Below are 24,608 nucleotides of genomic sequence, written 5' to 3'. Positions count from 1 at the left end.
GCAATAAAAGGGCTTTACAGCGTTTCAGGGCATGGCCACAGTGAGTCAGTGTCTAGGAATCCACCCGAAGGAAGTAGAGGCAGAGACGATTCACCAAAAGATGTTCATCCAAGTGTTATTTATAACACAGACAACTGGAAATAAGTCAAATCCGACATCAGAGGAACAGTTAAGTGAGGTCCACGCAAGCCTCTGATGGAGGTCCAGCAGCCGTGAATGACACGGAAGAGTCTGTAATGAATGACACAGGAAGTGTTCGCGAGGAAGGCACACGGCAGTTTCTACATGGGCTCAGCCAGGAAGAGCGGAAATGCGAGCAAAGTCTGTGTCCCCACCAGAATCCACAGGGTGAAATCCTGCCCCCAAAGACGATGGCTGCAGAGCTCCCACCCCCAGCACCGCGTGAGGATGCAGAGAGACCACAGCAGCGGGGAACCAGAAGAGGGTCCTCCCCCACGAGGCCGCACCTTGATCTTGGACTTCCCACCCTCTAGAAAGATGAGAAATAAATCTCTTCTGTCTGTAAGCCACCCAGGCTGCGGCGTTTTATTCCAGCAGCCTAAAGATAGAAAGGAAAGAAAAAGGAATTTTTGTATTTTCGTATTTCCCAAATTTGCTCTAACAAGTGCACTCTATTTTTACAGTCAAGAAAATTTAACAATGGTCTTTGGAGAATTAGTAGAATCTCTGAATCAATAACTAAATATCCTGAAATGTGAACTCTCCACCTCCCAGCTCCCAAGATGGGGTTCATCTTAGACATGTTACTGCCAACTGGCAGGCTCCCACGCAGCTCCCCACCTGTCTATGCCCCACCTCTGCCAAGAGCCCAGGTGGACCTCCACATCGCCAGCTGCTCCGGAGTCACAGGCTTCCCTTCTCTCTTAAAAGCCTGAAAAGCAGCCAGCATCTCCTTGTTACCCTGCCTCCTGCTGCTGCAACTCTATCCACCCCGTCTCTCAGTCCAGGCCAACAAACTCTACAAGATTTCACTGTGCCAGGTATACACTAGGCACTGCAGAAGCTGAAGCAAGTCAGCCATTCCTGGCCCTCAAGGAGCCCTGGGTAGAGGGTGGGAGCCTGGGGCAGTCATACACACCCTGATGGAAAACGGAAAAGCTGCTTGGTGGAGGGGGAAGCCCATATCTGTGATGGGGGAATGTGTGAATTGGTGGGTGGGTAAGCAGATTATGAGCTGGATCAACTGGTGGGCTTAGTCTGGATCATAGACGGGTGGGTGGGTGGAGGTATGGATGGATGTTTGGTTGGCTGGATGGATGGATGGACTGACAGATGGAAGAAGGGATAGAAGGATAGATGATTAATGGAAAGATGACAAAAAGGAAGGGTGGATGAAACTCGACTTTGTAAACGGTTAAAAGGATAAATGGATGATGAGCGCATGAACAAAGGAAGGAATGGCATCGCCTTGAAGACGCAGTTGATTAACTTCTCAAAGATTGTAGATACCATCCCTTTACTTGACAATCTGCCCACCTTGGTGGCCTCACTCTCCCTTCTGGGCCAGAGGTGAAGCCCAGTGTGATATGTGTGTCTTATTGGATGGATGGATGGATGGATGGATGGATGGATGATGGATGGTGGGTAAAGACCCTCATGAGTTTACACTGAATTTTGGTACCCAAATTCTCATCTCTGATAAACCCCCAGCCTCCACCACCATCTCACTCACACCACGCTCTAGCCAAGCTAAACCCTGCATTCAGAGACCGAGAGCACAGAGTGTCCAGGCCTCTGCACATTTAGTTTCCTGTATTTGGAATCCTGTTCACCCGCCCTCCATGCCTGGTGAATCCCTTTCACCATGCAGACCTCAGCTCAGGCACTGCGGCCTCTGGGAAGGACTTCCCCAGCCTCCATGCTGGATGAGTGGTCCTCCTCACTGCCCACTCTTAGAGAATGAGACGGAACTACGTGAGGTGGCCCTCTGATTATTTTGGCCCATAAAATGGTAATTTCACACGATTCAACCAAACAGACTCATCTCCACTCCAAGGCTGTGGAATCCCACCAGGACATGGGAGTTGGTCATCTCCACTCTAAGGCTGTGGAATCCCACCAGGACATGGGAGTTGGTCATCTCCACTCTAAGGCTGTGGAATCCCACCAGGACATGGGAGTTGGTCATCTCCACTCTAAGGCTGTGGAATCCCACCAGGACATGGGAGTTGGTCATCTCCACTCTAAGGCTGTGGAATCCCACCAGGGCATGGGAGTTGGTCATCTTCACTCTAAGGCTGTGGAATCCCACCAGGGCATGGGAGTTGGTCATCTCCACTCTAAGGCTGTGGAATCCCACCAGGGCATGGGAGTTGGTCATCTCCACTCTAAGGCTATGGAATCCCACCAGGGCATGGGAGTTGGTCATCTCCACTCTAAGGCTGTGGAATCCCACCAGGGCATGGGAGTTGGTCATCTTCACTCTAAGGCTGTGGAATCCCACCAGGGCATGGGAGTTGGTCATCTTCACTCTAAGGCTGTGGAATCCCACCAGGGCATGGGAGTTGGTCATCTTCACTCTAAGGCTGTGGAATCCCACCAGGGCATGGGAGTTGGTCATCTTCACTCTAAGGCTGTGGAATCCCACCAGGGCATGGGAGTTGGTCATCTTCACTCTAAGGCTGTGGAATCCCACCAGGGCATGGGAGTTGGTCATCTTCACTCTAAGGCTGTGGAATCCCACCAGGGCATGGGAGTTGAGGGCAGGGAGCCTGTCCAGCCTTTAGTTTCCAGCATGGGGGTCATGGTCAACCCAATTCCGCTGGCACACCCGTAACACCATCAGATGAACAGATGGACAAAGGGGTCTCAGCTCCTCCCCCCTCCCCAGCCCCCAGCTCTGTTCCAACAGGACAGAGCAGCAGCCTGGTAGGAATAACAGTGACTGAAGCTGGGGAAAGTCCTCATTCCATCAGGGACCTCAGGGAAAGAAGTCTCCGTTGTCCCATGACCCCACAAATCCCCCTCCCTGATTGTCCACACCTGAGGTCCTCCAGGTGTGGGACCCTCGAGTCTCTCCTCTGAGCTGGCTTTCTGGGTGGCAAGGCGCCTCTCAGCCAGTGGGGGAGACTGGAAGGACCCTGTGGCTCGGAACCGTGGAAGGGAACAAGCCTTATGATAGCAGGTGAGGGAGCACAGGGCTATGATGCAGGGTCACGAGTGATCACGGAGCCAGGACGGTGCTCATGGGGTCGGAGGTCACGGGGCATGTCCACTGTGTGTACCCAGCCACTCAGCACAGAAGCTGCCCCACAGAAAAGCAGTCACGTCCACGGCTCTCCTCGCTTGCCCACCGTCATTGAATGACACGTGATCAATCTAGTCAGTTCCCTCCTGCACTGGTCTATAGGTCTTGTTTCTTTTCTTTTTTGGACTATCGGCTTTTATAATTGACAGAGTCATTCCAGCCAAAAGCGTGTGCCTGCCAGCAAGAAGGCACACAGCTTCCAGGACAGCCAGCCCACGCTTCCATCCCGAGTCTCTATTCCCTACACAGCTGCCCACCTTCCAACCAGCCCACCTGTCTGAGCAACACTCAGCCAATTCAAAAGATGCCAGAGAGAACCGCACGTCTGTGCGCCCAGCTGCCCCTTCCAGAGAAAACCACGGGTCCCCACGTTTGTGCCTCCTTCCTTGTCGTCTAAGAATACGCAAGTGTAGCTTTCTGTGGGTTCTCACTAGAGGCGGATTCATTCTAAGAGGAGCTTTCTTCCCTCTGTATGTTGGAGACTGATCCATTTCAGGAAGTACAAAGACACGGAGACACCACTCCTGCAGCTGCTAAGGGACCCTCCCCAGGAACCGCTCAGCGGCTTATCTGATGGCTCAAATGGCTCTCCTGACGGGCATCTGGTTGTTCCAGCCCTCACCTGCAGACAGCCGAAGCTCTGCTGCCATCTGCAACAGACGTGTCTGCACACACATCGCCTGTATCCACAGGAGACATTCCGAGAAGCAGAGCTACCAGGTCCGATAGCATATGCACTTTAGTATTTCTACAGATACTGCAAAGAGCTTCCCAGGTGGCCCCAGTGGTAAGCAGCCCGCCTGCCAGTGCAGGAGACATAACGAGACGTGGTTCAATCCCTGGGTCGGGAAGACCCCCTGGAGGAGGGCATGGCAGCCCACTCCCATATTCTTGCCTGGACCATGGACAGAGGAGCCTGGTGGGCTACAGTCCATGGAGCCGCAAAGAGTCAGACACGACTGAAGAGATTTAGCACAGAGACTGCAAAGGCCCTTCCTAGAAGGACAGCCTGTGGGCACCGGCTCCCTCACTGGAACCAGCAGCGCCTGCTCTCAGCACGTGCTCTTCGTCCGCCTGGCCGGGTGAGAAGCTGGTCTCCCCGGCCTTCACCTGCATGCCCTTCTCCTGAGTAAGGTCAGACACCTCCCCACATGCTTAAGAGCTACTGGTCTTTTCTTTTCAAGAAGTAATCATAGCTTTCATCCTTTATTATTATTAATTCTTTGGTTGGTTTGGTTCCTGGTCCTTTCTTATTGATTTGTAGGAGTTCTTTGACTATTAGAATATCCATCCTTTTTCTCTGATATACATATTTTCATATTGTTTTCTTACAGTGATGGGTGGTTTGGAGGAGGGGTGGGGAGTTAATCAGAGAGAAAATGTTGACATTTTATGGAGTTAACTTCTTTTTTTATAACTTGTAGAATTTATGTCTTACTGAGAGAGGCCTTCTCATCCAAGATCCTCAGGCTCCCGTGTTTTCTTCTAGTAGGTTTATGGTTTCACTTTTCGAGTTCATATCATTGGGCCATCTGGAATGCATTTTGGTGTAAGACCGAGTCGGGTTCAACTTCTTTTTCCCAGAGGCTTCCTCCTTATCCCAGTCCAGTCCAGTGACTAAGCCTTCCTTTCCCAGCCAACATGAAATGCTACCTTTATCAAAGTCTAAATTTCCACGGCTGCCAGGCCTTAAAAATGGCAGAGCAATGGCTACGCACCCCCTTCTCGTCCCACACAGAGGGGAGGCCTGCTGCTCACCCAGACCCCCGGGACACCCCCTCCCCCAGGTGGGCCCCATCGGGGAGGGGCGAGCACCCGCGAAGGGAAGAGCTAGGGAAAACCCGAGTCAGTGCGCTCCACTAATGCGCAGACGACATCAGAGATCTGGGGTAAGACCCGATGTCCAGCACTGGGAGGCCCTTCAAGAAAGTCAGGGCGATCACGGATGTAAACAGCATGTCCTCCTGATCCAGTGGAATGAAAAAGCCCGAACCAGCTGCCCTGGCGGGACGAGGCCCCGGGCACGGCCCTCCTCAGGGAGCGGGCCTGGCGGGACGAGGCCCGGGGCACGGCCCTCCTCAGGGAGCGGGCCTGGCGGGACGAGGCCCCGGCCGGGTCTGCCTGTACCCTGGAACGTGCTGGTCAGCACGGTGAGCCGCCTCCTTCCGTTCCTCTTCCTCTGTGCTCAGACTCAGTGGGGTTCCAGTCTGGGGGTTATGGGGGATTTTTACTTTCTTCTTTATATTTTTTCTTATTTTCCAGAATGCCTATAATGAACATGTATCATGTAAGTAAAACTAAAGCGGGAAGAGAAGGAGGGCCACCCTCATGGACAGGGACCCAGCCGGGCAGTCGGGGGCCCCGGCTCCCCCAGGCCGTCCCCGCAGGCTCTACCTGGCCTCTGACCCGCAGGGTCCCGCACTCCAAGGGCACAGTTCATTCTCCCTCGAGGTATTACAGCGAGCCGGGCAGCACCAGGAAAGGGACACTGTGGACGGGGAAAAGCCAGGTCCCGACTCCAGGACCCTCCAAGGCCTCGGGGTCAGCTTGTGTTAGGTCAGCCCCCCGCCCACCCCGCACCGCCCCCCAGGGCCAGGCGAGCCCTTCCCACGGGGCTGCCCCCGACGGCCCCAGCACAGAAGCGGCCGACAGTCAGTGCTCAGTAGGTGCTGAACTGCGATTAGGAAGGCGGTCTCCTCAACCACCCCGGGCGAAGCCATGCATGCCGCCGTGGACCCCCGCAGCGCCATCGGGCAGGTTCCATTGAGAAGCTGCACTTCTAGAGCGCTTCCTGCCACAGCGCCTCGGGGAGGCCCACGGACACATGTTCCTGAGGCAGTACGTTCCCCTTGGGCAGCAGCAGCAGACTTTCGGGTTACAGACTCGGCGCAGGCAGGATTAACACCGGAGCCGGGCTCCGGGTCCCAGCCCGAGCGAGCGCACCTCGTCTCCCTCCCACCCAGGCTGGCAGTCCGCAGCCCCCTCCCCTCAAGGCCAGGGACAGAATGTGGGACCAAGGGTCGCAAGGACACAGGTGGGAGACCTGAGCCCCAGAGGCCCCCCGCCAGGCTTCCCCGCCCCTCGCCCCTGGGGCAGCCGGGGGCAGGCAGCGTTGCCCACCTGGCCAGCATCCGGCTGGACCTGCCCGCCCGGCACGGGCGAGGTGACGGCACCCGCCGCCGCTGCCCGGGTGCCGCCAGTCAGAACAGAGGGAAGAATCCCCGCTGCAACGTGAGAGAGAGTGGTGAGTCATCAGAGAGAGATATGCTGCACGGAAGCTGACAACCCCCTGAAGGAGGGCGCTCAGACAGCCTGCGTGTCAGGCCTTCCCTGGGGGCGGGGATTCACTGGCGCTTCCCCAGCCACAGGCATCACAGCAGACAACGCTTCAGTGAGTGAGGAGAATGAGGCCAGGATATTGACCAGGCATCAAAGTTTATGGAAAAGGCAGGTGCCTGGAGCCCAGTGATTTTGGGGGGCTTACATTCCACACAGAGGGCACGTCGTGGAAACCGAGAGGTAGGCCAAGCTCGGCGAGAGCAGCCACCCCGGGGAGGGTGGCTTGGAGCACATGGTGCTCGATGCCAACATCTGTGCTCGCTGGGGTGGCGGGGGCGGGCACAGGAGGCCTCCTGGGACCACGGGAGTGATCTCTTACCTGCTCAGGAGTCCCGGAGAACAAGCAAGTCAAGGTAAGGACTCAGAAGTGAAGCAGGGCAGACAGAAGCTGGTGGAATGTAAAGACTTTCAAAACACAGCCAACAGCTTCTGGACGTGATTTAAAGGGTAAGATGACTGATGCTGAAATGAAAGGAGCCTGGGGTGAGAGGGTCTGGGAGGGTCCATCTGGAGAGACTGTGGATAAGAAGCAGGGTGGCAGCGGGGGAAAGGAGTGAGACGCCGGAGGGGCTGCAGGCCTGCGGGGAGGAGGAGGCCACGCTCGAGCCCCAGGTCTCTCTTGTTAGCGGAGTCACCTGGACTAATCCTCACAGGGCGGACCTCGCGGGCTTCCTCGGTGGAGTGAGAGATCATGAGTGTAGGCGAGCAGGGGATCCGTGCCCACGGGGCGGGAGACACCCCAGGGACAATGCTCACTCACACCTGCTAGGGTGCACGTGACGCATGTGTGCGCACACACATGTGCACACACACACGCGTGCGTGCACACACACACACGCGCGCGCACACCCTCTGCTGCAAACGGGTCACGGGCTTGGGGATCCCCTGGGAGGTCTGTCTGGGCGGTTCCGACTGCTCTGTGGAGGTGAAAGCAATGTCAGCGTGAACCACCCGCACAGCCCTGAGTCTCGGACTCCACCCGGCACACCCCCTGGGCTGCTGGCCCACAACCGCCAGACCAGACTCCAGAGGGACCTGGCAGACCCCCCACCTCTTCTCTCCTCTGGCCCAGAATACCGCCCTCCCGCAGATAGTGAGGGGCCCCCAACCTCTCCCAGAACAGCTCAGGCCCCGCACCTTTACAAGGACAGAAAGTCATTCATCCCTGTGGGCCTCAGTAAGTTCTATTGTTTAGTCGCTAAGTCGTGTCTGACTCTATTGCGACCCCACGCTCTTCTGTCCATGGGATTTTCCAGGTGAGGACACTGAACCGGGTTGCCATTTCCTTCTCCAGGGGATCTTTCCAAGGGACTGAACCTACATCTCCTGCACTAGCGGGTGGATTCATTACCGAGCCCCTCACGTCTGCCCACCCTGCTCCAGAGAGCCGGTTCAAAGCGTGTCAGCCAACACCCTCCACATTCACCAGGGGCACCTTTGGCTCCATCCCACAGCTCCTCCTTGACACCTCCTCGCACGCTGCAGGCACGGAGGGAAGTGACAGGTCCAGAGAGACCCTGTGTGCGTGGAAATCCAAACTGCACCTCCTAAAGTCTCACCCAGAGCTAAGAGGAAGACACCCTCAGCTCTATTTTGCACATGAAGAAAGGACGTTTTGGAGGTCACAGCTCAGGACCGCGGCAGTCCTAGCCCCCCGGCCACGCCAGGGGTTTCTGGCAGCTAGAGCCGGGCTGCGTGCCTCCTTCGGCCTCGAGGTGAGCACACCTCACGTGGGCCTGAAGCGTGAGGCTTGGATGCTGTGACAGCAGACTCGTGCTCCATCCACCCCCTGTCCGCCGTGACTTCTGCCCACCGACCGTACCTCCAGCTAGAAATGCCCGGGACCACACGTGTGGGATATGTGCTGTTCCCTTGGTTTCAAAGGAGCTGCAATTCCCTAACTTTTCCCAGTGGCATCTGCCTGGCCCGGACAGTGGGGTAGGTGGGCCACCCAAGGAGCAAACTTTCTGGAGGACTCTGACAACTCTCTAGGACTCATGACCCACCCTAAGGGAACAGCAGGAGCAGAGCTCTTGAGCCTGGCCCTTGGCAAGCCCACTGACCTCCTTCAACAAAGGGCGGGCTCAGGAACCAGGCCCCTGGGCACTGTTTCTCTCCCAGGGTTTTTTATTTTTCTTTTCTGAAGTGCTGATAGTTTAAAGATGTGGGTTCTTCCCTGGCCCAGCTTCTCTGACCCGGAAGAGGTGATGGCTCGGCTGCCCGAGCTTCACTCTGGAAACATCTGATGGGCTGCTCGGCCTGCACCTGGCCCTCAGAGTGGGAGGGGCCTGACGTGCGCTCCAGCCTCGTCACTGGCAACGCTTGGCTCCCTGGCACAAGCCCTGCGTGCCTCTCCAGTTGTGTGTGAACCGATGTCAAACAGGCAGGACCCACCTGGCTACAATCCTCCCCTATCGCTCCTTCCTTCCTGCTAAAACGGAAAAAATGACTCAGCCAGGACAGCTCATGCCTGAACACAAACACAGCTAAAAGCTGGGCCGCCCCAGCTTCACCTGCCTCGAGCAATGGGAGGAGGATCCAGAGGGGCCTGGGACTCGGGGGGCTTTAGAAGGGGAGCTGAATGCGCACTGCTTCCTCCTGACCCTGGACAGGCACCCACCTCCAGCCTGGGCCCCGGAGGACAAGTTGAGGGCGGCCACCAGCTTTCAGCAGCCTCCCCACCCCTCTGTGCCGGGATGAAGGACCCAGGGAAAAAGATGGGGCTGAAACCCCACCTCACAGTGATGTCTGCTCTCGGAAGGCCCTGTCCCCAGGAGGCTGGGTGAAACTCAGTTTCCACAACGCAAATGCTATTTTAAAGGCTCTGCTACTCACTAGCTGTGGGGCTTCTGGGAGCCTCAGTTTCCTTGCCTGTAAAACGGGGCTACCTCTTGCCCAGAAAAGATGTCGTCAGGATAAAACAGTGTATGAAAGCCCTTAGAGCAAGGTAGAGGAGAGGGAGGGAGGGAGGAAGCAGAAACCCCCACCCCGTGCCGCCCAGCCCTCGACAACAGCCCTCCCCAGTGTTTGCAAATCCTGCTCACGTCCAGGCAGCTGTGCGCAATCAGACAGGCCCTGTCCAGGAAGGGGAGGTGGGAGCCAGTCCACGCAGAGGCCCCAAGGCAGGCGCTGCACGGTGTGGAGGACAGGCGCCCTCCCAGGCGGGGACTCCAGGGCGTGAAAAGGGAAGAAGACAGAGCCTTCCCACTGGCAGCAGCTTTCCTTCGGTTCTGCAAACAGGAAGCTTGAAGACGTTCAGAAGCTCCAAATTTGGGGATATCAAGTTTAAAACCCTGGGGCTCTGGAGGCCGGGTTCCAGCAAGTTCCCTCCGGATGCTGTCTGCCCGCACGAGGTGAGCTCCCAGATGGGGGTGACCGGCAAACAACGGTCATCACACCTGCCATGGACAGAGGAACCCTGGGACGGGAGACCTGAGCTCCCCTCCAGCCCCAGAGTCCCAGAACAATCCTTTGAGGTTCAGAGGCCCTCCCCGGATGGTGGAGCTCTGAGACCATCCGGTTCCCCCGGCCTCAGGACACCAGGCAGAGCCCACCAGCAGGTGACAGCCGCACACCGGGGTCTGGTCCCCCTGCCCCTCTGCTCTCAGCAGCCTGTGACCCTGGACACCGCCTCGTCCTCTAGGCCTGAAGGCGGGAGGCCAGACCGACCACTGACTCCATGAGCCCTCCCAGTAAAACATCCAACTCCGTCCTGGGGGGCTGGGCCTGCCCACCATCAGGGCCCCACACTCCTGGAGTGAAAAAGCAAGCCTGACACCGCTCCCACATTAAATGAGGAGGAAGATTCCATGGCGCCCCCCAAGCATAGCTGCAGAATGCACCCCCTGCCCCTTGCGGACTCGCCCCCTCGGGCTCCAGCTGGGTCCTTTGCACTGACTGTTTGGCCTCCTCCGAGGCCCAGCTGTGGCCCAAACCCGAAGTGACCGCTCTACTCCTGCTCTGTTGGCAGCACCTTATAGAAACTTTATACAAATTGCTGCCTCCCTGCTCCGCCCGACATGATAACAGCACAAAAGAGCAACAGCAACATGGAATCCTCGTCACTAATCGACCGGTACTGACCGCCGGGGCCTAGGCAGCAGCGGCGGTCACTGTCCCCAGCGTGCTTCAGCGTCTGTTCTCCAGCACTGAAGGTGGGGTGCAGGACACCCCGCCAAGGGCCCATATCCACACGCAGGCCACCTTCCACCTTTCAGCTTCAGGTGTGGAGATGAGCCACGCTGGGCCAGGAGGTTAAGCAAGGCGTTAGAGGTCACACGGCTGGGAGTCCAGACCCTGCTCTTGGCCTCCAAAGCCAGGGTCCCAGCCTCCGTGCGCTGAAGCATCACTGCTTTCCGGCCTCATCCCCTAACTCCCCTTCTGAAAGTCACAGGAATGACTGACTGGGAGCTGGCCGTGGAGGCTGGCCCCACGCGGTGGGGAGGTGGGGGGGTCGGAAGAAGGTTCAGACCTCCTGTCCAGTACGCCCAATGTTACCCAAAGTGCCCTCAGCTGGTCATTGGCATCAGATCTCTAAGGGCAGGCCCCAGGCTCCACCCCAGACCCTTGGATCCCAGATCTGAGAGGCAGGGCCTGCAGTGGCTGAAGCTCTGGTCTCACGGGGTCCCCATCAAAGACCTCCTGGTAGGAAACCGGATCTGCTCACCAGACTCTCTTGTTCCCAGGCAACCCCGGGCCAGGTCCCCAGACCTGGAGGACTCCACCCTCTGCAAAATGCCAGCAAAGCTGAGTTTGGGGCCCAGCCCTCCACTGGGACAATGTGGGGGCTCCAAATACAAACGTCGGGGCTCTAACACATGGCAGCACAAGTGACAGGAGCCTTCAGTCCCCCCAGCAGGCCTCTGGGGCAGGCATCACCAGTTTATACTCATTCCACAGATGGGAGGGCAGACTCAGAGGAGTATTTCCAGGTGCCTCAGCATCTGTGCTGAGCCCAGACACACGGGGACAGGTAGGAGGCAAGGGCCCTGCCCTCTTGGCTCACCAGGGCGCTGAGATCCTGGGGCTGGCAATGGCCCACCCTCCTTCTCACTGGACCTGGCTGAGCTCCTTCTTGGTGTCCCGCCCCTACTGAGCCGGCAGTGCACACGCTGGATGTGCAGTAAACACAGAGGAACAGCCTCGTGAGACCTGACATCAGGGATGGGCCTCAAAGCAAACAGGTGGAGGGGAGTCGGGGGCGAGTGCTGGGGGTGGTGACAGGGGTGCTGAGGGAGTGGGAGGGGGGCTGGACCACGTGAGAGTGGCCTTGGGCTGATCCTCATTAAATCCACGAGGACCTGGGGATCTGCTGCGCTGTGTTTGATCTGTCCCTGAAAAACAACAACAATAACAACACTCTCAGAGCCAAGCCCCAATAAACCCTTCCTCCTTAGGCTGACTTCCCCCACCTCCCAGTCGCTCTGATCTCCTTTATTGCAGAATGAAAGAGTCTTCTCTTAGAAGGGAGTGCTCATCCTCTGGCAGGGAAGAAAGCAAAGCATGACTGCTCCTTCTAGAAAGCAGGGAGGGCACGCAACGGGTGGAGGACTTGTCTCTTCCTCTCTCCCGCCGTGCAGGCCCCTGACGTGCCCCCAGCATCTGTGCTGACACCTGCAGGCCCCTGTCTTAGATGAGGGAGGAGGTCCTGAACACTGGCCGCCCTCCCACTCCCCCTGCCCTCTGCAGTCCAGCTCCTCCCTGGAAATGCGGGCCGAGCCTCCCACCACCCTGCCCAAGTGTGAGCCCCGCAGCCTCACCCCAGCCCGTCCCAAGCGCCGGGCCCACCACACAGGACCCCTGGATGCTCCTCAGGTGCCAGGGTCCACTGACACGTAGCTGTTGCCCAAGCCGTGCTTTCCAATCTAAACCATGAACTTAAATAACATTGAGAGTTGGACTGTAAAGAAAGCTGACCACAGAAGAATCGATGCTTTTGAACTGTGGTGTTGGAGAAGACTCTTGAGGGTCCCTTGGACTGTAAGGAGATCCAACCAGTCCACCCTAAAGGAGATCAGTCCTGAGTGTTCACTGGAAGGACTGATGTTGAAGCTGAAACTCCAATATTTTGGCCACCTGATGCAAAGAGCTGACTCGCGGGAAAAGACCCTGATGCTGGGAAAGACTGAGGGCAGGAGGTGAAGGGGACGACAGAGGATGAGATGGCTGGATGGCATCACCGACTCAAAGGACGTGAGTCTGAGTGAACTCCGGGAGTTGGTGATGGACAGGGAGGCCTGGCGTGCTGCGGTTCATGGGGTCACAGAGTAGGACACGACTGAGCGACTGAACTGAACTGAACTAACATTAGTGATAATTCCCTGGAAAAGAAGACATTTAGAAGCCCTATTGCCCGCACTTCCATTCAAGAATGAGCTCCTCACCCCACCTTCTTGACCTGAACATTTTCTGATCCAAAAGATGCAGAAGGTGCAGTACCCCTTCCTACTCCTCCGCTCAAAACCAACCGGGATGCGCGACCCTCTTCTCCTAGAAGAGCAAGGTCTGTCTACACAGACCACTGACACGGAGACCGTCCCCTCCACCCTCAGGCCAGGAGGACACATAACAGTCTTCAAGAAGGAAGCTAGAACTGCCCACCAGCACTTCAGATTCTCCCCAAAGAAAAAGGGCAAAAGAAGAGAAGAAACAGCGAAGGCAGGTCCCAGGGACCTCACCCCAGCAGACCGGAGAACGACACCTCCCCAGACACGGCCCCTGCAGACTGAACCTGAGGGCCCAGGGCTGGAGAAGGCACATCTTTGCTCCTCCACTTGGGCAGGGCCCAGGCCCCAGTCCCCAGCCAGCTTTCCCCTCACCTGCCACACAACAGGGTCCCCTAGCTGCCCGCCATGGGCCAGGGCCCCCGTTCCACGGGCGCACAGCTTCTCCTACCTTCCCAAAGACGACCCGGACGAGGAGCAAGACGAGACTACACACACTCCTAGTTTTATGCATCAAAAATGAAGAAGGAAGAATTGAGGCTGAGGTGCAGAAGCTACTCGCAGTTGAAGGCCATGGGCCTCTTTCTGAAGCACAAGGACCCTGCCACTAACAGTGTGCGTGCTAAGCTGCTTCAGTCGTGTCCAACTCTTCTGACCCCATGAACTGCAGCCCACCAGGCTCCTCTGTCCACGGGATTCTCCAGACAAGAACACTAGAGTGGGTTGCCATGCCCTCCTCCAGAGAATCTTCCAGACCCAGGGACTGAACACGTTTCCTATGGCTCCTGCATTGCAGGTGGGTTCCTTAACACTGAGCCAAAGGAGAAAGCCCTCCGAGGGAATCCTCCATTCAAACTCATAGGAGGGTGGGGCTCCAAAAGCCATAGGCTCTGGCAAAGCAAGCTGGCCTCTGATTGGCCAGAGCCCCACAGGCTGTCTGGTACCGCCCTCTGATTGGCCAGTGGCCCATTGGCAGGTGCCTCCCCCTGATTGTCTGCTGACCTAGGGACTGTCAGGTACAGCCCTCTGATTGGCCAGTGGCCCAGGGGCTGGTGGGTGCCTCCCTCTGATTGGCTGGTGGCATCATTTTACTAGCTGGTGTATGTTTCACTGCCTCCCACTTTGCACTTCACTGGACACTGCGGCCTGTTCGCAGGTCTGATTCCCTCACTGCACCGGAAGCTCCTGCAGGGCTGAGATGTTCACCTCCCACTCACCTGCGCACCTGCTCCTGGCGGCCGGCACTGGTCTGAGTCGCATTTGAGGTCTGCAAAGGCTTCAGGCAGAGCCACTGTCCCGCCCGAGTTTTCCACACAGGACCAGTCTCTCCTGCGTCCCCTCTGCGCCGACACAGAAAGGGCCTCGCCCCCGCCCTCTGGTTACCCCGCCGGCAGAGCGGAAGACAGTTGCTTTAATCTCAGCGGAAGGCGGGAAGCGATTTTTCCAATGCAAGAGTTTTTACAGTTAAATCACTCCAGTTACATACACACATTTTGATGTCATTTCGTACATTTATTTTTTTAAAAATAAAGAGGCTAATAAAGTCCCTGTTGCCAAGGTGCTGGCAGGAAAGAACAGGACAGAAGACCGAATTTCCCCTGAAAGAATATAGGCCTAGGAATCAGAAAATAAAAGAATCCACCTCCCTCTCCCCATTTCACGTACAGAGACGTCACAAGAAATCGGCCCCTGGGGCTCTGTGTAATGAAACATGGACAAAAGTGGGTCAGATCGTGGTTCCATTTCTTAGGTCTGAGTCACCCAAGAGTGGAGACATTTATTCCGACTGTGGGTTATGATGTAGGCTGGGAATCTGCCAGAAAAATTACAGAGTGAGTCGAAGCTGATGGGATGACGGCTCAGACAGTGTGACAGGTATAACCCAGAGCGACGCCCCCCCCACGAATCCCCACACACCCAGTGGACCATTCATCCGTCCGCTCCTTCCATCAGCTTTGCTCCAGCTGCTCGGGCTGCGGGGATGCACGAACAGCGTCTAAGTTAGCAAGGCCCCGCCCCCCTCCAGATGCCCTGGCAGACCATCAGCCATCACCCATGGTCACGTCTCAGGAGCCAGAGTCCTTGAAATGGGACGTGGGCAGGTCCATTCCCACCACTTGGCCCCAATCCCCGCTGGTAAAGCAGTGGTGGCCTGAGGAACGGCGTGCTGGGCACGACCGCCCATGACCTCCGCCACCTCCAGGCCGAGGCTCGAGGCTCAGACCAGACCGAAGGATTTGCAGACGGAGCCATGAACTCATGGCGGGGAGGGGGGGCTCTCTGAATGAGAACCCCTTCTCATTCACAAGACAGAGGGAGTGACTCGCAAGGCCAGCCAATGAGCAGTGCTGGGAACTCGCCCCAGACCCGCTGCCCCTGCCACCCGGGGGCCCAGAGCGGATGAACGGTCACAGCGATGCTGGGGACACCTCCCGTACTGCACCCTGTCCAAAATCCTGCGGAGGGGCGGCCCTGGTGGCTCAGTGGTGAAGAACACAAGTTTGGTCCCTGGTCTGCGAGGATCCCACACGCCCTGGAGCAACGGAGCCCACGCACCACAGCTACTGAGCCTGTGCTCTAGAGCCCGGGAGCCACAACTACTGAGCCCCAGCGCCAAGAGCCCGTGGTCCCCAAGAGACGCCACCACAAAGACGAGCCTGTGCCTCACAACTAGAGATCAGCCCCCGCTCTCTGCAACCAGAGACAGCCTGAGCAGCAGTGAAGGCCAGCACAGCCAAAAATAAATAAAATCTTATTTTAAAAAAATCCCGCAGGAGCCACAGTCATCACCCTTTCCTACAGATGGGAACCTGGTGGGGGTGGGCAGGATGCTGACCCAGCTGCAGGCCGCCCACCCCAAGGCATCACGCATACCGGGCCTTCACGCCGCGGGTGTGGCAAGGCAGCTCTGCCCACAAGAAGGGCCAAAACAGGCTGTGCCTGCAGGACCTAAGTATCCCCAGGAGCCAGGCCAGAAAGCTTAAGGCATATTTGGCCAAGTGCTGGCCAGATGAGTCGATTACAGGGGAGAAATAAACAGAGGGAAAAGCAGAAGCTATAATCTAACATCGCCCTCCTGTGAGCAAAAAAAAGACTCCCCAGATTATCAGACCCAGCTGGACCGGCTTGTCCTGGGCCGGACCCACAGCTTCATGGCTGCCTGGCGGGCTCCGTGGCCACCGGTCGCCTCCCGTCTCCCCAGCAGGGATGGGGCGCAGGGAGGAGAGACGTGGCCTGGCCGTGGGCGCCTCAAACACACCAGGCCCTGCCTGGGCAGACCGTGAAAACACAGGGACCTGTGTGTGGATGCGGGCACGCACACCTGCGTACGTGTATACACCCACCAACACACGTCTCACACACGCAGACACACGCATCCAAACACACCACACGCACAAATACACACACACACACACACACACACACACACACACGTGTATAGCCCTCTGTTGGGCTTGTAAAGCCCTTTCACATACGTGGCCTAGGGCGACCTTTACTGCCATCCTGTGAGGTGACAGACGTGGGAAACGGACCCCCCCGAGCCCATGGGGGGCTGAAGAGGGTGCGGGAGGGGCCGGGCCGAGCCACTTGCGGACCGCGGAGCCCCGGGGTCTCACCGGGCCCAGAGCCTCCCACTGGACGCTCACAGCTACAGACAACAGTGGCAACACCGTGCGTCCTCCTTCCGCAAATCACCCCCCAAACAGCAGCCACAAAAGACGCTCCACTCATTGGAGAGGTGCCCCCACGTTCCGCTCCCTGTCTTCAGGGATCACCCCGATCCATCTACACAGCTACTCTCAGAGCAAGGAAGCCGTGTCCCCCCGTTTCTCAGAGGAGAAAGCTGAGGCACGGGGCTGGCCCCCGCCCAGACAACCCCTTAGAGGCAGAGGAACCCTCCCCGCAGCCCTGGGTTCAGTGACCTGACAGCCAAGGACTGTTCCCCAACCAGGACCCAACACGGCAGGCCCCCCAAGCCAGGGCAGGCGGCACCCCTCAGGTGGTCTCGGTGCGGGGCCCAGAGCGGGTTAGGACAGCCCAGCTGCCCTCCTGTCCCTTCCGAGACCCCCCTCTTCTCACAGCGGCCGCTCCTGCTGGCACAGCATCCCAGGGCAGGCAGCCCTGGGGGCGCCCCGCCAACCGAGTTAATGAGGGGCTTTCCAGCCAAGGGGAGCAGCCCCAGAAGAGCAAAGTGGTGGGGCTGGGAAGGTCCTGCCAGCAAGGAGCACGGATGAGACAACAGCCAGAGGGGAAGGCAGGCACCTGCTAAGGGGGCCGCTTGGCAACAAAAGGAAGGAGAAAGGTTGAGTTAGCAGCACCTCCTCCAGGAAGCCGCCCCAGATCTCCCCAAGGGGGCCGACCCTCCACCCTGTTTTCAAGGATGCTCGGCCAAGAGAACAAGCAGTGCAGTGACCAGCGTCCACGGGTGGGCCTCCCCGCAGCCTGTGGGGCCTCCATCACCTCTGCCTTCCCCACAGCCAGGCCCAGCTGAGGCAAGGGCTCCCAGAGTCTGCAGCTCCCCAGGGTGAGTGAAGGGCCTGGTGAAAGGGGGGTGGAGGCTGCAGGCCTGCAGGCCACGGTGGCCCTCGAAGGCCTTGGGTAAAAAGCGGGGAGGGGGCAGGAAGAGACCGGAGAGGGAGGAGGGAGAGAAAGGAGGGAGGCAGCGAAACACTCGGCTGGCTGGGACCCTCCTCGGCCCCGGTGAGCCTCAGGCCTTCCCAGGCACAGAGAGCAGGCAGACCCAGAGTCTGGGGCCTCAGCCCCCCGTGCCTGGGCCTCTCCGAACACCAGCGCCCTCACAGCCCCACAGGCCAGGGTGCGAGTCCAAGACGACAATGTCGGCACAGACCTATCAGTACACCAGGCAAGGGCCAGCGACTTTGCTCCAAATGTTACCGCGTGCTGGCCTCCCAGGGGCCGGGGACCCCGCCCTGCTCCTCGTGGCACACCCGGGGCTCCAGTGAGGGTGCAGCAACGGGGCCTTGGGGTGCCTGACTCATCCTCGACCCTCGGGGGCTCGCTGTTACTAAGTGACGGGTGGGAAGCCATTGGAGGGGTCTGTTCCCCACACCCCTTTGTGCCCCCCAACCCTATCTGTGACCCGGGGCGGAGGCAGGGATGGGAGACAGGGCCAGACAGCCAGAAGGCAGGGTGGGCAGGCGGGCAGTGCTCAGCGAAGGGCGTGGCCGTGGTGAGAGTCCAGAAATATCTGAAGGGTGGGGTCGTGGGGCAGGCTCTGGCCGGCACCCCAGGAACAGCCCCGGAGCAGCACTGGGGAGAAGGGCCTTTGTGCTTCCACCCCAGGGAGGGGACTCCTGCCTGTGGCCACTGCCGGCTGGCAGTGACCCCAGCTCCAAGCCCTCTGGCCACGGAAACCTGGACCAGAGGAGAGAGAGGCTTGGGGAACCAGCTTGCCTTCTGAACCCCTCCCACTGACTGTTCTTTTATGGGGAGGAGGGGGGAGGGGAGGAGAAGATGGAAAAGGCTGTCTTTCCAGCCAACTGGATTGAGTCAGAGGAAATTTAACCATTTGGTGACTGTCAAGTCCCACAAAACTTGGACAACTCTTCCGACCAAATAATTGCCAAAAGCGACCACGTGACCGGCGTCAACCAATGTCGTGCCGAGGAGATGACCTCAATTTCCAAATATTGGGGTCATGTTTCATTTCACTTACTCTCCTTTGCCCGTTACAATGTTAAACGGCCCCAAACGCAATCTGACTTTTCATGCCTTCACACACTTGGCCAAGAAGAAGGTAGGAAAAAGAGCCATGTTCGGAGAGAGCTCAGAAAACATCTGGTGAATCTCAAAATGGAGAGGAGACGAGCTGCACACCCCCCCACCCCCGCCCTGGATCTCAGTGGACAGCCGCTCCTGCGGACTGACGATGCCTTCCAAAAGGGTCCCACCCTGGAAAGGGAGGTCTGTGAAACCCACCCAGAGAGGTGGCTTCTTTGCAGGCTCTCAACGTCTCTTCGGAAGGAGCCAAATGTCTAAGTCCACAGCCATGGCCCAGGCGCTGACCCCGTGCCCACCTCAGTCAGGACGGGAAAGAGGAGGCAGGGGGCAGAGATGGCGAACAGCCCGCTCCAGACCCAGACGAACACTCGCTCTGCGTGCTCCCCAGCCCAGCTGTGGGGGTTTGGACTCCCCTTAAGGATTCCCACCTGACCTCCTGGGGGAAAGCCCAGCAGAGGAGCAAGGGCAGGGTTATATGGTTTTGTCTCTGACGGATGCCCAACACAGCTGCCCTGACCACATCCCCCGGCCCGCTCCACACCACCTCCCTGGAGGCCTCTGCTGTCCCCCACCTCCAGTGACCCCAGGAGAAACCCAAAGCCTGTGAGCTGAGCTCAGGATCCAGGAAACGCGGGTGGCAGTCCAGGGCTGAGATCCGAGACCCCCAGAGCCAGGCCAGGCTCCCCACGCCTTCCCCAGCCCCTGACCAGCTGGACACCCTGATTCCTGTTCACCCTGTCTGGCCCACCAAGCACTCATGTGCCAGCAAAAAGGGACGGAATACCTTGATTGGTAAGTGGAAGGTGGAAGTGATTCTTCCTGTATGTCTTCAAATTACAAAGCAGAGCACAGTGTGGGCTCTGAAGTGGTGCTGTCTCTAGGGGAGGGGGGCCTGGCTGGTCCAGCTGTCCCCTGGGCCACTGTCCCCTCCCTGTGCCTGCACTCTCCCTGAGCCTGCTCTGAGTCCATCTCCCATCAGCTGATGGGAGACTTTGAGGGCCATGAGCTCTGTTGGAAGACCTACCCCATGGGATAGGCAACCACAGAAGTGATGCTTGGAACACCACCGACATCAGGACAGTGTGTGGGAGGCAGTGGGGGCGGCAGGCATCCAAGCAGGCGCCCTGTGGATGCTGGCCGGCTGGACGCCACCCGCAGGAGAACGCTCCTTCTAAGGCCAGACCTCTGGCAGAAGTCCCGTCTGTGCATCATGTAAACCCCCGGCAGCCCAAACCCGGCAACATCTCCCGGTCTTGCGCCTAGAATTCCGTCTTTGGGCGGGAAACCTCCTAGAACCCTAGAAAACCTGCTTCCCAGGAGAAGTCGGGGGAGGGGGGCTCCGTTTCTGGGATTCCCGTCCCCGCCCTCCACCCTCGGCCCCCATCCCAGGAGGCCCGGCCAGAACTGACCCGCTGTGACTCTAGGGGGCGACCCTTCCCGGGTTTCAGGAAAGGAAGTTGTGCTGCGCGCCTGCGATGTGGACAGAGAAGGTAAAGTTTCGGGACAAAAGTCTGCCTGCCTGGTTGGACAGCCCCTCCGGCGCATCCTACGCGGAGCCCCAGCCTCGGGTCCGCCGACGGCCCCGGCGGTCGGCCCGTTTGGCGCGGGGGAGGGCTGTGCCAGCGCGTCTCCCTCTCCGGGGCCCCCAGCTAATGGCATTCGGAGTCTCGGGCCGCGCATTCCACAGCCAAGCGGGGAAGGTCGTGCAGGCGCAGAAGAGGCCGGGCGCCCGGGGATGACAGCCGTGCCGGCCCCGGCGGCCCCCGGCCCCCAGAGCCCTGGCGCCCCGCGCCCTTACCTGCGCGGCTCGGAGGCGGCGCCCACAGCAGCAGCAGCAGCAGCAGCAGCAGCGGCGGCGGGGACAGCAGCGGGGCGCCCGGGCGGAGCGGGCTGCGCGCTTTCCAGCGGGTGTGGACGTCCATGCCGGAGGGGCGCGCGGTGCGGGGCGCGGGGCGGGCGCGCGGGGACGCACGGGGCGCGGAGCACGGCCCGGGCAGCGGACTCAGCGGGGCCGGCACGACCTTAGGGAGTCATGGGAGCAGCCGCCGGCCCGTTCTCTTTGTAGCCGTGGCCCCCGGGAGGGTCGGCTGGCGCGCTCGCCCACGGCCGGGAGGGCTCGACCTCGGTCCACGGGGCGCCGGGACCCCGCTCGGCTCGCTGGCCCCCGCCTCCTCGTCCCCTCCGGTTCCTTCTGGCCTCCTCCTCGCCGCCGCCGCCCCGCGACTCGCTCCCCTGGGCGCTGCGCTCGAGTGAGGTCCGGCGCCGGCCGCGGGGACGAAGGAGGAGTGCGACCTCGCCTCGGGCGCCGAGCACTTTTCCCCCTTCCCCTCCCGCCCTCGCTCCTGGAAGGCACCCGCGGAGGCCGGGGCTCCCCGGCGCCCGCAGCAAATCAGAGCGGCCGCTGGGCTCGGCCGGGCCGGCCCCCGCTTCCCACTGGGCGCCGCGGGCAGGGAGGTGGGGCCAGCGGGCGAGTGGCGGCGACGAAGGGGCTGGCCCGGGGCGGGCGGGGACCCGAGAGGGCACGGCGCCGGGCTCTGCCGGCGTGCGCGCGCGGACGGAGCCCCCCAAGGCCGATCCTGGACCCCCACTTTTCCCGCCCCAGGTGCCCACACCTGGCCGAGCCCCAGACCAGTGTGGAGGCACCCTGAGTTCGAGCATTTGGAGTTAAAAAAAAGTTGCAGCTCACCCCGCCTAACTTTTTCACGTACTTGGAGTTGAGAGCTCCTCTTCTGGGTGGAGACTGGACTTCCAATCCAGCCAGATCGGGGCGCCCAAGACTGTAGCAGGCGCGTCCACCCCGACCCACGACCCGCTCTCCACCTTCCCGCAGGGCAAACTGGGCATCCGTGCCCACGCTGAGGTCTGGACTCCTGAGAGGTCCTGGGGGCGGGGGGCGGGGCGAGCTTGGAGGTCACACATCTGGGATATTAATCAGGCGGAGGTCGCCAACACCCCCTCCCCCCTCGCTCCTCCTGCATGGAGACCCCTCTGCGGCAATAAGGGAAGCCAAAGAGACACGTGTTTGGGAGGTGACAGTTGCAGAGGATGAGGGCTGAGGTCCCTGCTGCCCTGGACCACCGTGGGGCACTGCCTCTCTTCCTCCAGGTCTTTAAGCCTCCGAGAGGTCTCCCTGGAGCCTCCAGGCTGCTGTGGTGGGCGGCAGCCCCTTCTGTTTGGTTCCCCCAGCCCAGAAATATCCACCCCACCCCCTCAAAAGCCTGCTGAAGCCTCCCTCAAACCCCTTCCTAGAAGGGCAACTGTGCTGGATTTTAAAGTGGAGGGAAGGTGAGTCAGGGGGCTTTTCAGAACCCAAGCCACCCCTCTGCTTTGAACAGACTGTTCACCCAGTGACGCTGAAGCAGTTCTGGGACCCCCAGCCCCCGGCCCCCAGACTGGACGTGAAATTCCCCAAACACCCTTCAGTTCCAACAGGAAGGGAGGGGTGGAGGGGAGAGGTTGGGTTTGCCAGCACGGCCACGGGCTGCCTCTCGAGCTGGCGGTAGGTCACTGGGGCTACCCCGGTGGCCCACACCTGCCCATGTGCTCTCGGAGGTGTTCAGTACCGCTCAGGTAAAGGATGAAACACAAAGTAAAGTGAAGTGTTCTCTCTGGTTTAGACAGTTCTTTCTTGTTGTTTCACAACCTGTGTAAATCACATCTGTGATTGGGGTGGGTGTGTGCTGTGTGCACAGGTGTGTAGGTCTGTAATTCCTGTGCTGGTCAGCTGGAGCTGGTCCTTGGTGAACCTTCACGAGAGAGAAATTCCACCAGACGCTCCCTGAGCCCCCAGCCCCACCTGGCCCCTGGAACGCCCCCCCACCACTAGGGGAAGGCCAGCTTCTCCTGAAGACGTGGGGTGCTACTGTGGCCCAGTGGTCTGGTTGTCAGAAGACAATGCTGCTCAGGGCTTTGTTTCCCCCGCAACACAGAGTGCTCTTCCAGGGGCCGCAGGTTCTCTGTGCTGGCTCACCAGCCCTCCCGACACCTGGAACTCAGGACGCGCATCTGGTCCCCCAAGAGCTGATAGTCAAGGGACACCGTGTCCCCCGGAGAGCTGACCTCACAGTAACGAGGAAGCTTGAGACCAAGGTGGGCTCATTGGTGCCTGGACTTGGGGGGGAGGTCAGTTTCTAGCCCACTGAGAAATTCAGAAAACAACCCCTAAACTGAGCACCCTGCCCTGTCCGCCCAGGACAGTGGGAGGGGGACCATGACGCCTGGCTACAACTGGGAGTCCAGCGGAGACAGCAGGAGCACCAGCCAGACCTGTGTGTTGGCCACTTCAAAGCCACTCTTGCACCAGGTCACACACAGCAGTAAAGAACACAGTCATTTCTGCCCCTTACAGATAATGAAGGTGAGGATCAGAGAGAGTGAGGGACTTTTGGTCAAAGTACCAGCGTATCCATACGTGGCCAAGCCCGAATTTGAACCCAGATTTGCCTTCAGGCAGGAAAAAAGGGAATCGCCCTGCCCAGATCCTTGCAAAGAATGCCTCATGGTGGGTGACCCCAGCAGCATCCCCTGACCCTCCCACAGCTGATTAAAACGGAGTCCTCTGGAAACTATTTCCCTCTGGGCTCCAGGACACCTGTGGCGACTGAGACACTCGTGCCCAGCCCTGCCTCGCCCCCATCACCTCCCTGGGCCTGAAATACCTCGTGGTGGCTCTAGCTCCGGTGGCACAAGCAGCACCTGCTCACCTGGGAGCCTCCCTGCTCTCCTGTAACTGCCTCCAGGGTCCCACTCAGTCCCTCCCCGAGCGTTGGCTTCAACTCCCGGCGCTCCACTGTGGCAGGGACCCGGCAGCATCCAGGGTTCTGAGTGCCCCTGGCCTTCCGTAGCCTTATGTCTCCCAGGGTGCCTGGCGGAGCGTAGGGCAGGCAGCTGTGCCCCAGCTTTGCTCCTGGAACCCACCGCCCACCCTCCCTTCTTCTGCCGTAAGGTCTCCTCACCGATTTCTTTAAGCGACGGATCGTTGTCTCAGTGCCCACAACAGGCCCTAAGCGCGGCTCGCTTGTGGGCTCTCTCGTTTCCCCTGCCACCTGAAGGGGCCACCCAGCCTCCCGGAGTCCTTGGCTGGCTGGGAAAGCCCGCCCTTCCTGGGGAAGCCCCCAGGACAAGCGGCTACCTTCTCCCTCTCCACCTCTCCCAGGGGGGAGCTCACAGCCCCTTGGAGGAGACGGAGGAACCGGTGATCTGCTTGCCTCCAAGGGGTTCACTGCCCAGCAGACCCAGGAGGGACGGGGCAGCTCCTGCTCTGCAGGCTGAGTGGCTGGCGCCGCCCCGCACTCACCCACAGCCGTGGGGCGGCCCGAGGCTCCCTCCAGCAGACCTGCCTCCGGCACCTGTGGCCCAGGTGCGTCCTGCAGTTGGTGCCCAGGACAGGACCGGGCCAGCCCCGGAGCCCCAGGCTCGGCTGCGGCCCAGCGGCAGGGATCGCCAGCCCTGGACCTTGGGTGGCGAGTGCTGGCCTCTGGCCCTCAGCGCTCCTCCCCGGGAAACGGGGGCAAGGACGCCGGCCTCCGGGGAGCCCCGTGGATGAGAAGCCGGGCCAGGAAGGCCTGAGGAGCCCTGCGGAGTCTCCCTCCCACCCTCCCTCCCTCTCCTGCATCCTGCTGCCGGGTGGTCTCCCTCTGACCCCTCTGAGCCTCCTCTTGGACCCTTCAGGGCTTCACCCCATTCACTGGCCCAATTGAGTAAAACCCCTCTCGTTGGGCCGGGAGGACACAGAGTCGGGCCATAAGACCACCCGCTCTAGGACCGGCAGCTGGGGTGGCCCAGCCGGAGTGGAGCCCAGAGCTCCCGATTGGGCC

The 24,608-nt window shown here is 59.6% G+C and overlaps 1 protein-coding gene across 2 annotated transcripts in view; it reads right to left on the bottom strand.

Moving 5' to 3' along the window:
* The window catches only part of COL5A1 (collagen type V alpha 1 chain), a 149,110-nt gene extending 127,996 nt beyond the window's left edge, over positions 1–21,114 (bottom strand). The window contains exon 1 of one of the 2 annotated variants that reach the window (XM_027556854.1): positions 20,591–21,114. In XM_027556854.1, coding sequence (XP_027412655.1) covers positions 20,591–20,714 — 124 coding nt within the window. In that variant the 5' untranslated portion in view covers positions 20,715–21,114. The remainder of the gene's footprint in view (positions 1–20,590) is intronic. The other variant, XM_027556853.1, reaches the window with a different exon arrangement.
* Positions 21,115–24,608: the final 3,494 nt, after the last annotated feature.

Source organism: Bos indicus x Bos taurus, chromosome 11 (assembly GCF_003369695.1).
Source record: "Bos indicus x Bos taurus breed Angus x Brahman F1 hybrid chromosome 11, Bos_hybrid_MaternalHap_v2.0, whole genome shotgun sequence".
NCBI lineage: Eukaryota > Metazoa > Chordata > Mammalia > Artiodactyla > Bovidae > Bos > Bos indicus x Bos taurus.
Note: the sequence above shows the minus strand (reverse complement) of the source record. Positions and strands in the feature narration are given on the sequence as shown.